Here is a 13,194-nt window from a genome sequence, read left to right as displayed (position 1 = left end):
TCATCTGCAAGAGCTGAAAACTTCATCACTTGGCACCAGCTGAATTTCACATGAGCAATCATGACAGAGCCACTGGATACCCTCCAGGAAAGCTGTGTTTTAAATGTTTCTAAAAATACACTAATGTGATGCAATGCTGATGTCCAGATTTGAGTTGGTTTGAGGTTTTGTTTTTCAAAAGTCACTGCTCTTTATGGTCTTTGCCATAATTTGTAGCGCTTTCTTGTGTTTTTTCAGTTATGCAATCTTTTTCATAGTTATGCTTCTTTCTTGTATGATGTGATGCCAGAAAACTGGTAGGAAATACAGTTTCATTATCTCCAAGCAAATATATATTGTTTTCAATAGTAGAAGTGACACTGTCAATCCACTTTATTACAACTTAGTGAAGGGTTTTCAACCAAAAGCAATCAAAAAACCCAGACGCTGAAAATAGTCTGGGGACCTATAAAAGTAAAGCTATTTGCTTACATTACAAATGCCTTTACATTAACAGATTATAAAAGATACATACAGCAGGTTTCCTCCCATGAGTTAGTAAATTTGGTTAGAATTTGAGAAAAGCCTTAATACCAAAAATGCAAGCAGACATACTAACCCCTCTCAGCCAGTGAGTGATCCTTCTACCTGCTGCTAGAGCTGGTGACTCTGAAGCATCACTTGTATTTCAAAGGGAATAAAAGACCTCATACATGTTTATTGACACATCTGCGTTGAGGTAAGGGTGGGACAAATGGGTAAATATATACTTCTGAGATCCTTTCTAACCATGAGGTCAGGCACCATAAATTTTCCATGGCTACATGAACTCTGGCACTATTTCTCCCCCATCCACTGTAGAAGGTTTCCACTGCATTGTGAGCTATGTTTCAGCAATATTTCCAATCAGATTAAAACACATATATACAAGCATAGTGGATTTTTGGTTTCCCACATTACATACTGTGCTCCTATATTATCTTCAACAATAGGACTTTGTTGTTAACATCAATACTTATGCAAAAACATTTTTTCTAAAACATGACATTTTTAAAAGTTGAGATAATTTATTTTCTGAAAAATCACTTGTTTGGTGGGTGATGATAATAACAAACTCTAAAAATTAAGAATCACAAGGATCTTCGATCCTCTGTGGAAATTTATGAGGATCCCTTCTCTGTTTCTTCCTGGTTAAGTGACAGCATGAGGACAACTTGCACACAGGGCTACCTATGCCATAACAAGACTGGAAAGAAGAATAAAGAAAAGAAAGAGTGATACCTGTCAGTCCTACTCATTACGGGTACTATCAACAACAGGAGCAGGTGCAAAAGTCTCTTGACAGCAGGGAGTTTTTCAAATTTAAAGTGGCTAAAGTCCAGAAAGCTGTTGTGGGAACTTTTCAAATCTGGACTTGCAAAGAGACTGTAAATCTTATTCCCAGAGGGTTTATTGCATTCCCACCACCAGTTCCCACACACTGAGCTACAGTAATGCTATAGCAAAACTGCAGAAATAGCTGGGATTTTCTTACACTTATCAGTTGCATCAAGAATGCCTGTTACTTTAGTGTGCGGTAGGTTTTTCCAACATATTGATCACTATCAGTGCAACAAAGCAGTGAAATCTGAGCATGGATCACCCATTTCAGATTCAGCTACATATTATTCTTTAAACTGTCTTTAAGTCCTATTGATACGTGAACAATATTTCTTGCAGTGCTACATGCTCCAAACTATTGCCTTCATAAATCTGCATGAGTGAAACCCTGCCGAGCTGTGATAAAATTTGTTAAATTGAGGAGTCATCGTATTAGATGGATTGTGTTTTAGGAGAGTCCCATGCACAACATTTAAAGGACCATTTTGTTTCTTCAGCTGGATGGAGTTCCGGGACACTATTTAGAAAAGAATAAGACTTGTTTTTCTATGAGTTACAGCCAAAGTTTTGTTCAGCTGTTTTAAGGCCACCATCAACAATCCTTTGTGAAACTGTTGTGTACCTGCTATTGTTAAAAGAAACACCCATGTTTACTGTAACTGAAAGACATTAGAAAAAAAATAAACATTTTTTTAGTTTGCTGACTTTGTGCACTCAGCACAGTGGGTTTAGTCAGCAGTATTGCTCATCTGTTGACAGTCACATTTTTCCACTTGTGTTCAAAGGAAAGCATTTCCTCAGACTTCTGACAGTGTTGAGGACAATAAAACAAGCTGTAAACCTAATGTGCTGTTAAAATCCTATTCACCTTAAGGTCTGCTTCTCACTCCTCCAAACACATACTCTTCCACCCTTCTCAGAGTGAAGCTTTTACCAGTGATTTAGAAGTGATGAGTAGTTGTGATAGTTCTGCAAATTAGTGCAGCACCTGATCTCAAAGTAGAGCAGAAAGTTGCCGACAACAAAGCGACATGCTCCTGTACAAACTCCAGAAACTTGGGCAGCACAAGAGTGGGACTACTGGATACTGTAACAATGATTAAACTGAGTACTGTAAGAATAGCAGGGATGTGATAGGATACCAGCAATGACTCGGACAGAGGTTTTGAATAAAATGCGGAAGGACAGATATAAAAGTTGTGGAGGTGGAGGTACAGAGCTATGTGTTAGGAAGGCTACAGTCTGCAGGGTAAACTTAAAAAAAAAAAGGTATAACAAGAATAAAACAAAACCACATTGTAGAAGGATAAAGACTTGTAGTGAGTAATGCTGGGTAGTTCACTACAATGCCTCGGGGTTAAGTTTGGGAATCAGTAAAGATCTGTGTGAAGTATTAACAATTCTAGCTGATAATTCGCTGTTTATCTGGAAACACAGACTTTCAGATAACGAATGAAGATGCAAAGCCAGTAATGAAGGAAAGGCAAAGATCTCCTTGGAGAATTCCTGTATTCCTTTTATGCTAAGGTATTAAGTCCTTTAGAAACACATATCCAAATGAATGAGCAAAATACTGAATAAGGACAGAAGTCACTATGTGTAAGTCACCCTGTATTACATAAGGATAACAGAAACTTAAACATCTACATTAGTCTAGAACTGAAAGAACAGATTATTTCTCTTCAGATAACCACTACTGCCACAGCAGAGGCAAAAGGGAAGAATGATCATAAGTGTAGGGTTATAAATGGAAGACATGACTAAGCTGGAGGCAAAACTTAAGTGTGATGTGCTGAAGTCAGAAGGACAACCTCCATCCCAGATCTGCACAAAACTGCCAACTGCAGTTTCAGTTCTGGTAACAGATACTGTAATAACTATTTAGTTAGGGATCATGACACAGAACTTGTAGAGCAGCAAATGCTGGGCTGGGATTAACAGCCTTGAGAGCATCCAAGTTTTGCTAAACAGAAAAAATACAGTAGCTCTCACTGGCCTTATCTTTTCCACAGAGCGTTTGACAGAGTTCTGTGCTGGAGACTAATGTCGAAGACAGATGGGGAACATGAAGCTGGGCAAAGAGCTGCTTTCCAGTGAAATAGCAAGAGACAGTTTTAAATGAGGAAATATTAGGCTGGATGAAAGTCGCTAGCAGAGTTACTCAATTATTAGTCTCGGGGCAGATTTTCTTTAATATTTTTCTTATTGCACCTGGCACCAAGTGTAGCAATGACAGACTTTGCTAATGAGAGAAGCAGAGGTAGTATTTGATAGATAAGAAAAAAAGAGTATTAGCAGCTGACATTTGAGGGCTGACATAGTAGAAATGGCACCTGAGACATTCAAGTGTACAAAATGCATGATCATTCACTTTGAGATTACAGTCAGAAACTTCATGATCAGGAATCACATTAGTTCATCACCAGGATACATATCAGACACCAAGATAATACGACTATGCAAAAGGTAAAGGTTTCCTTCGATGATCACAAAAATGAAGAGCCTGCTGTGAGAGCTTGTGCTTGTCTCTTCCTCATTGTGAGGAAACATTAGAAGAGTTTGTCTTAGGAGAAAAAAGACTGAGAGGGCAAGAGGGGATATAATTGCTGTCTGACAGCAGACACCAGACAACCAGAGCAACCAGGTTTTAGAACAACCCACTGTTAGAACTAATGTGAGCAAACAAACCACAGCAAAAGATTCAACAGACCTTTATGGTGGAGCCTGCTAATTTTATGACAAGAATTACTTTTTATTTATATATACTTAGATATATGTATATGTGTGTATATATATTTAGGTTCACATAGCAATGAAATGCATGGCACCCTTTGTATCTCACACAGTTAAGACTGTTTTATATTTTAATTATCAAAACCCTAGCTTAAGGAATTGAAAGTAAACACAAGGGAAACAAATTTGGAACTTTGGATCCATGCTTTCAAAAAAATCCATGAAAACTTTTATCTTCAGGAACATAACACTGTAATAATAAAGTCACTCCTGCATTGCTCTGGGATATCTGAGCACTGCCTTCTTCACAGGCAAGTGCTCACCCACAAGAGCAGCAGCATCACAGGACAGGGCAAACAGAAAGGTGAAAGAGGATCTGGAGGTACAGATGAGGAAAGAAAAACGTAAGCAGACTGGATTTTAAAACTTTGTAGTTTATTCTCTTTCAATAGAAAGCAACTCTCCTGTGTACCTGATAGAAAACAAGAACTACATTTTCAGCTCTAGGGTTGTTATTTAAAGACTGAGTGATTAGAATTTATCTTTTTTTCCCCCCTAAAACTCAACTAATTATATTCCAGTTAACAGCATCCTTAACAAGGGAAAAAAAACCCCCTATTTTCAAAGAAGGAGCTAGTCTGAGAACAAAAATATTAGATAAATGTTCCTTCCATTTACTCTGTGCCAAAGAAATGGCACGATGCAAAAGTCAAATAAACAAAAAAAGACAGGAAATGCAAAGTTATGGCTCCCCATGGCAACAGTAAGGAGAAAGGGTATGGAGCAGATGCTGTTACATTTTATACATTCATTCTCACTCATAGTGGTGTTTGGTTTCGATGACTGTGGGACTGATGGACCAGGTATTTGGATAATTCAAGTCTGCCTATGTGAACTGAGGAATACCTCAGGCAAACAGTTACTTGGCTCAACTATGCATCTGATCTCAGGTCAATGCAAATCCTGTGTGCCTTGTGTGTGAGGATAGCAGGAACCCAGACACGACTCACAGGAACCCATTACTAAGTTAGGTGAACATTTTATGGCCATTACTGGAACAGACTGAGCCAAAAACCTGATTAAATACATCACAAGAAGTCATTAAAATCAAGCAGAAATGGAAGGAAAACGTGAACTTCTAGAACTTTGCCTAGCATCAGGCAAAATATTCAAGATTGACTGAGCTGACTACGGGAGAAAGCTTTTCTCACTTCTGATCTTCATACTATGTGAAAATGAGTTTATGAAGATAGAGAGAACTTTAAAACTATTCACAAAGGGATAGGAAATTTGCTATGGGAGCAAGAAAGCTGCAGCAGTATGAGCAAACCAGAAGCCTCTCAAACTCTAAACATTAATATCCATAACCTTGGGTAGCAGTTTCTTTATGTTTCAGTTTAGCAAATAATTACAGAGGCCATGTGCATGTCCCAACCCTTAGTTACTCCGGGATGCAGCACATTAAAGCAGCAATATAGTAGTGCTTACAGACTTCAGCTAAGGACTACACTGTGTAAGAGAGCTGCAATAAGTACATATAAAGCAGTGAAAGAAAGGGGGGGGCGGAAACCCATTTTATTTTACCAGAGAAAATCAAGGCAAAAAGGTGCAAGTTCCTCAAAATCCAAGTCTGGAATAGAATCCACATCTCTCCTGAGTTGCCCTCCAGTCTCCTAGTCAAAAGACAGCCTTGTGTTAAAAAATGAAGTCAACTCCCGAGTGCTCTGTATGTCTGTTTTTGATGGTTTTGTCTACGCTGGTGTGCTGGTTTTGGCTGGGATAGAGTTAATTTTCTTCATAGTAGCTAGTATGTGGCTATGTTTTGGATTTGTGCTGAAAACAGTGCTGATATTACAGAGATGCTTTGGTTATGCTTTGGTTATTACTGAGCAGGGCTTACACAAAGTCAAGCCCTTTTCTGCTTCTCACAGCACGCCACCGGCAAGTAGGCTGGGGGTGCACAAGTTGGGAGGGGACACAGCTGGGGCAGCTGACCCCACCTGACCAAAGGGATATTCCATACCATATGACATCATGGTCAGCAAAAGCTGGGGGAAGATGAAGGAAGGGGGGGACGTTTGGAATGATGGTGTTTGTCTTCCCAAATAACAGTTACATGTGATGGAGCCCTGCTTTCCTGGAGATGGCTGAACACCTGCCTGCTGATGGACATGGTGAATGAATTCCTTATTTTGCTTTGCTTGCGTGCCCAGATTTTGTTTTACCTATTAAACTGTCTTTATCTCAACCCACAAGTTTTCTCACTTTTACTCTCCTGATTCTCTTCCCCATCCCACTGTGAGGGAGTGAGTGAGCGGCTGTGTGGGGCTTAGTTGCTGGCTGGGGTTAAACCACGACTACTGGCATGAAGCAGAATCCTGATCTTAGGTCTTCCTCTTGCCTCCAGAGAAACCTTCAGTCCTCCACAAGAACATGCAGACAACTTGGAGAGTGCATGATATAAGAAGTCAATATAGCTTCTCCACCCCAGGAGATGGGACCTAACCATAAGGGTATTTTGGTTTATGCTCTTAAATCTACCCAGCAAAGAAGTGGTTTAGGTATAAACATCAGTTGGCCCACTGACAGGCAGTGATGCTCAGGAAACAATAATCTTTCACTGCAAGCTTTAATCCTCTTTTGAAGATTGACAATTGTTAATGAGATTTATCTTATGAGCAGATAGTACCCAAAACATCAGCTTCCCTCTTTAGCAGATGATAAGGGATTTTCTTGGAGATTTTTTACACAATGTCCACTAAGAAGATTTGAGGCTTCCATTCTCTCAGGAAATGAGGCAATCGTAGCAAAGTATTTCTGTATAGGTGTTATAGTTATTCAAATCAACCATGCTATTGGAACATGTCACAAACACTAATTCATTTAGTCTCATGGTAGTCATATTTACAGGGAAGGTTTAATTGGTCTTAGATTCAGAAACATTTGAAATTATTTTCAATTCAGGCCAATCTTCATATGCTTGACTGTACTGTCAATAGCAAAGTAGTGTCTGTAGTGCAGAAATTACTTAGAGAAATATTATTGGCTAGGCTCAACTAGATAATCAAAAAGGTCCTTTTCTAGTATTACAGTCTACCATTATTTAAAAGAATACAAACTAGTGATAACATGAACCTATTTTCTGTTATTGGCAGTGTCACAAAATGAAGATATATTGGCTGAAGTCCACTTGAGTTTGACTTGACTCAAGTTCAAGTCAGTAATGCCCTAATAGCCTTATTTTGTGCAGCCTGACCCACATCATAGCAGTAGGTATGATCTCATCCCACTGTCACAGTAATCATCCATCACTGTAGTGGGCCGTATTTTCCCACCTTCAGAAACAGAAGCTGAAAAGTAATGATAAGAACTGCCCTAATCTTTATGTTCATGGCAATATGGTGAGCAGGTGGACAAAAACACCTCTGTCTGTAATCTGACAGAGAAGAGATCTTTGTGATTTTAATTTATTGCTCTAAGAACTTCTATAAGTGTCAAATTTAATTGAAAAAATACATATCTATATTAACAACATTTTTCAAAATTATTTTGAAAACAATTCAGGACAGTTTCTTTGATAGAACTAGAAAGTACTTGGTGCAGAAACCTTATGCAGAAGGTGGCTACACTCCCTTCTATGCATGCAAAAGTTCAGGAAGAGGACAGAGAAACAGGGATTTTTGTCACTGAAGGTCAGGTAGTCAACTCATCTATAAAGGCTGGTGGTCACTCTACTTTGGTGTGTTGGAGATCATCTAGTTATTAAAAGTATCTAAATTTGCATTACTTTGGTCTTACCCGTTTCTGGCTGCACCGTACAATCAAGAAGGTCTCAATACTGTGCTCTTTCAGATAAGCGTTGCGTTCTCCTCCAAAGCCCAGCTCCACCTCATAATCTCCATTGAGGTAGTTCAGGGTTGCTTTTGTTATGTGGATGCGCCTTGAATAAGACAAAAGACAAGCCAGTTTTGTAGGCTCTGAAAAGTTATCACCTAAAAAGCCAGTTCCTGTCAGTGACAGGTTCCATGTACTGGAACAAACAAGCAATAAAACCCAATTTATTTAGCCATGCCACTACTCTTACAGATGTAGTATGGGAGTTTCATCTATTTTAAAGGAAGTAGGCCAGGAAGCATTTTCTTAAAGGGAGAGGTGTTCACACTAAGCACCTTACACCTCCTTACATATAAAGCACTCATTCTTTTATTCATTTTGTTCTAACACAAAGCAGGTATTTTTTTTTGGCAAACACAAGCCCTTCACAAGGACATGTCTACTCGGTGGACACATGTCATATATACAGTAGCATGTGTCTATTTTGTTGTATCACAATAATCACTGTGGTACAGGAGTGCCTTATAGAGGCATCCTATCAAGTAGGATGCCTCTATAAGTCCAAGATCAAGTCTTATGCTTTCTTCCAGAGCACAGAAAAGATGGAAAGGCACGTAGAAAAATTATTGCACGGAGTCAACTTGGCAGCAACTCAATCTTCAGCTGGTCCATAGAGAGGTGAAACAAAAACTGATTCTGCTCTCTCACAGGAATGTTTCAAAACAAAAAGCTGGTCTGAAACAACGCTTCATACAATATCCGTCGATAGCTGGGATGCTCTCCAGCAAACACTGTTAACATACAGTCACATCTCTTTGTAACCATAACCAGCTCTGCCAGTACTTGCACAGACCCGCTCATTTCTGTTGTTACTGATCAGCTTTGTTTCACAAGAGGGAATTCAGTTCTTACCACAGAAGGATATGCCCATCTTGGGATTTTGTAGACTTTCTCTAACCAAAGACATGTAGACATGGAACAGAATAACCTTGCTAACATTTGTATATGCTTAAAACACTACACCCACAGTTCATTTTACAGCAGACACACAGACTCCCTAAACCTCTCCCCCCATTTCCCCACATCACTGTGACATGTCAGACACAAAACAACACATGGATTAACATGACAGCTTTGATGAAGCAACTTACCCAGCTTTGCCCCCTGCTTCCATGTGGTTGGCTAACGTAACGTCGTTGGACCACACGTCAAACTGCCACTTCCTAAGGCCCAAGACCCCACAGTGAACTCTCCCACTGTGGATTCCAACCCTCATATTGACATTTACTCCCGTCACCTCCCGGACTAGTCTGAAAAGAGATATGGAAAGGACATCACTAAGGAAAAAGGACATTACTAAGAACCGCATGGTTGTAGTCAGTGGCGCACACTTGCACCCAGAATACAAAAATCCATAATGACCCATAAATTATTCACGCATACACATGGTACTGCTCATCCATATCAACAGGACAACAAAACAAAACCAGACCAGCTGTACTGCTCTTCGATGGCCTGGCTGGCCAAGCAGAGTACTAATTAGAAAAGGAGTAAATCCATGTACTCTGAACTCACGGTCAAGTTGAGAACTCATAAAAAAAAAATCTTTGGGGCACTAAAAGGAATGAAGTGCTGTCTCTGATTTCCATACCAAAGCTGGACATAACCTGCCAGCAGTCAGCCTCATTAAGAGTAATAGCATGTTGCAAAGAGAAAAAGGAAATGATTTCAGAGATCTTAATTTGTCTGTATGGCACCAAACATCAACTCTTCCACAGATGAAATATGAGATGTGTGTGAAATACCCCACTGCAGTTGGAAAGCTTCATCAGGGCTTACAGCTGCAGTCAGAGCAGTAAAACCAGAGAACCACATCTATTGCAGTCACTCCAAACAGGCAGCTACAAATACTCAAGCTCTGATTTTAATGAGGCTTTGGATGCTCTGCTTACTCCTAAAATGACTGCTGGAATACTTTGTGGGTTTTGTCCTTTTAGGGCAAAAGTTAACTTCAAGAGCTGCTCACATGGAAAATATATTTAGGAATGTGGGTAGGGGAAAGTCTTGATGACTCCATCAGAACAACTCTGCTTCTCATTATTGCTGATTACATCATTCCCCATGTTTCACAGGCAAATTCACCTACATCACATAGCACAGTCCTTTCCATTGTTGTTAGTTCCTTGCAGCATGAAGCTGTACTTCATACCTATCAGATTTCAACCTCTTTGGTTCTCAAGTTCATCTAGTCCTTTCTAGATAACATCCTCTGGACAGGTAAGACCTCCCAACTTCCTAACATCAACACAGATCTAATTATGGTTTAGTTATTAATGAAAATAAGTTAAAGAGCAATTCTGGATTCTAGTTCACTCCTCACAGTGTAATATGCCCCTTAAACGTGTGTTCAAGATGACTTCTTGTTGAAACAGCTCTTGCCCTCTTACAGTTCCTTTTTCCTTACAATCCCTATCTTACGTTTCACTATCTACGCGCTTATGTGACATTCATTATTTTTATTAACAAGCAGCAGAGATTCTCTAGCAGGGAAGGGAAGCTGCATATGGGTACGGTGCCACAGGCTTATGAACAGAAAGAGGTTCAGCCACAACACTTGGGAAAGCAACAGGGTAATGAAAATGCAGCTGCAGCTGCAGCCATAATCCTTGCAAGGACAAACAGCAGCTGCAGTGTGGGTACAGCACTGGGGAGGGAGGAAGAACATGCTGCACGAGTGCTACAAACCCTACTGCACCCTCTGCCAAGCCATGTTACTGACACAAGACCAGGGAATTTCTCACAGTAGAGTCATTGGATAAAAGGTGACTTTCTCCAGACTTTGCAGCTAACAAATGAGTTTGGTTATCCTTTATAGACAAATGAAATATCCTTTGTTACCTTCCTTTTTTTTTAGTTCATTTATACCAGCAGTACAGTGAATATAATTCTATCTTTCTGATCTGGGGTAACACTCCTTGCTGTTATTGTACACAGATGAAATCAGCCTACAGGCAGGGCCCAGTGTTGGTGAAGCCTGCAATCAAATGTTCAGTAGCTATTTGTTACCTGCTATCAAATGTTCAGTAGTTATTGGTTACCTTAATAGTGAAACCTTTTATCTTGATCCTTAGGGGAAGAGGAAGTGGGGGGGAAGCAGGGGTAGTGAGAACAGAGTCATCTTCCAGAATTATTAAGAGATAAAATTGTTAGATGCATTCATCATACATCAAGTGAAAACAAGTTTTAAAGGCTGCTGAACAGCTATTTGTAAACAAACATTGAGTGCACTTCAGGTCCATGGTTATTTCAAGGTCTGGTGAGTTGCAGTTAATCAATGAAGTCTAGACATCCTTGTGTTACTCAGCCTTGGAGGGGACTACACAGCAACGTGTCAAGGTCTCTGGATTTCATCAGGCCAACTACTGCAGAAATTGAGACTCCTCTGGATGATATACACAGTGTCTTCTTTGTAGGGCTGGTGGCTAAGAATTGCTGCTTCTTGTGTTTCACAAGACACTTTGTCACCTGCCACTTCATTGTACTTCAGGTGGAAGAAATAGCATCCTTTCAAGGGCTACTGAAAACTAGTTACTTGCAACTCCTTTTATTATGCATTTTGCATACAAACCCCAAAAGGAGACTACTGCAAAGCAACAGAGTTTAAAAGCAGGAAAGTAAAGGTAGGGTGTCCTGACACTGTACACTGTATACAAAGCAAGGGAATGCTGCTGCATACTGCTTTTTGAATGAGGTCTCCTGGGTGAAAACACTACTTTTCAAACTATGATCTGTGTTATGAAAATGAGGCTGAAAAGTGTGGGTATGTATTCATGTCCTTGCAGAAATTCAAGTAGTAGGGCTGTACTGTATCAAGCTCAGCAAATAGGTAGCTCTGGTTTTTATTAAGATGAAGTGGAAACTCCCATCAATTTATTGAATGAATTAGAGGAGAATTGCATAGAGATCTTCTACTTCTCTGTTGGTACCACTGATACTTCAGAAGATGCTTTCACAAAATAAAAAACTAGAAGAGAAAGGAAAAAGAAGCAGTGTCTGTGCAGCAGGGTTGGTGCAGATGTTAAGGCCAGTTACCATCCAAAACTGACTGAACTTTGTGCCTAAACTTGCATATGTTCAAGATGACCAATAAATCTGTCCTCCTTGAATTCTGAAAGAATTGGCCTGTGAAGGCTCATGTGCGATGCAAACAATATTCAACATAGTCTGCAATCATCCAAGTAATATAACTAGATACGGGTCTCATATTTGTTACTCTGTAAAGACAGGAATGTTCTGGACAAACACAGCATTGCTAGTCTGACCTCAGGAGCAAGCAAAGCTTCAGAACAGATTCTAAAAGAAAAAATAAAGATGGGGAAGTAAGTGGAAATAAAGGAAAAAGCACCATGGATCTGTCCCAGTCTGTGCCAGACTTAGCTTTATGGTTTTCTTCAATAATTAATTTAACTACAGTAAGAAAGTCTTGAGTCTGACCTTTTTGGCATAGGGACATACGGAGAAGGATTAGTTAAACTAGAAAAGACATACCTTAGCAGAGGAATTGTATGGTGAGTAAAAAGCTGGTTTAAAGACATATAAGTGAAGAGTGACTGAAATTTAATAAAGTTATTATTAATCGTCTGATTTCACATTTCTGTAATTCACTGGAATCCTCCTTTGGGAATAAGACTTCCAGTAATTACAGTAACCTTTGCCTTTCTCATCAGGCGATTGAACTCTGATATCCATGTGGCTGTAATGGACTCAACTGTCTGTCTGTCTGCTGTAAAACCTTTACTGCATTTTGTTTTCTTGTTCTATCTGGTCTCCCTTTTTGTTGGCATCAGATCCCTGGTTTGGCTACCTTGCTACTGATGTAAGGAAGACCTAACAGGAAAGAGAATCTACTTGCTATTTGTTATGAAATTCTCCATGGGGAGTATGGTACTTACGAGATGGCCTCTATCATATCCATTCCCATTTCAACACAGCAGTGTGCATGGTCAGCTCTTGCTTCTGGCAACCCAGATACACAGTAATAGCAATCACCCAGGATCTTGATACGTAAACAGTGGTTCTCCTGAATAATAAGAATAATAGTAGTAATAATAATAATAATAGAGAGAAAAGTGTTCAGCTTATATTCATGCTTGCAATAGCTTGCCTTTTAGGGTAATGAATATTTACAGAAATCCAGTGAACCAGCACAGTATATCATTCTTGCAACAGGAAAAAAAATAATAATAAGAATTATAATAGAAAACTTAC

General features: G+C 39.5%; 1 protein-coding gene across 2 annotated transcripts in view; it reads right to left on the bottom strand.

Annotated features, from left to right (window-relative positions):
• Nucleotides 1–13,194, bottom strand: part of ADCY5 (adenylate cyclase 5) — a gene marked incomplete at its 3' end in the record, with an annotated part of 214,657 nt that overhangs the window by 45,238 nt on the left and 156,225 nt on the right. For both annotated transcript variants that reach the window (XM_082001557.1, XM_082001558.1), the window contains exons 5-7: nucleotides 12,879–13,006; nucleotides 9,078–9,236; nucleotides 7,891–8,032 (exon numbers count right to left, since the gene is read on the bottom strand). In XM_082001557.1, coding sequence (XP_081857683.1) covers nucleotides 7,891–8,032; nucleotides 9,078–9,236; nucleotides 12,879–13,006 — 429 coding nt within the window. The remainder of the gene's footprint in view (nucleotides 1–7,890; nucleotides 8,033–9,077; nucleotides 9,237–12,878; nucleotides 13,007–13,194) is intronic.

Source organism: Phaethon aethereus, assembly GCF_964289735.1.
Source record: "Phaethon aethereus genome assembly, chromosome: 6".
Taxonomy (NCBI): Eukaryota; Metazoa; Chordata; class Aves; order Phaethontiformes; family Phaethontidae; genus Phaethon; species Phaethon aethereus.
Note: the sequence above shows the minus strand (reverse complement) of the source record. Positions and strands in the feature narration are given on the sequence as shown.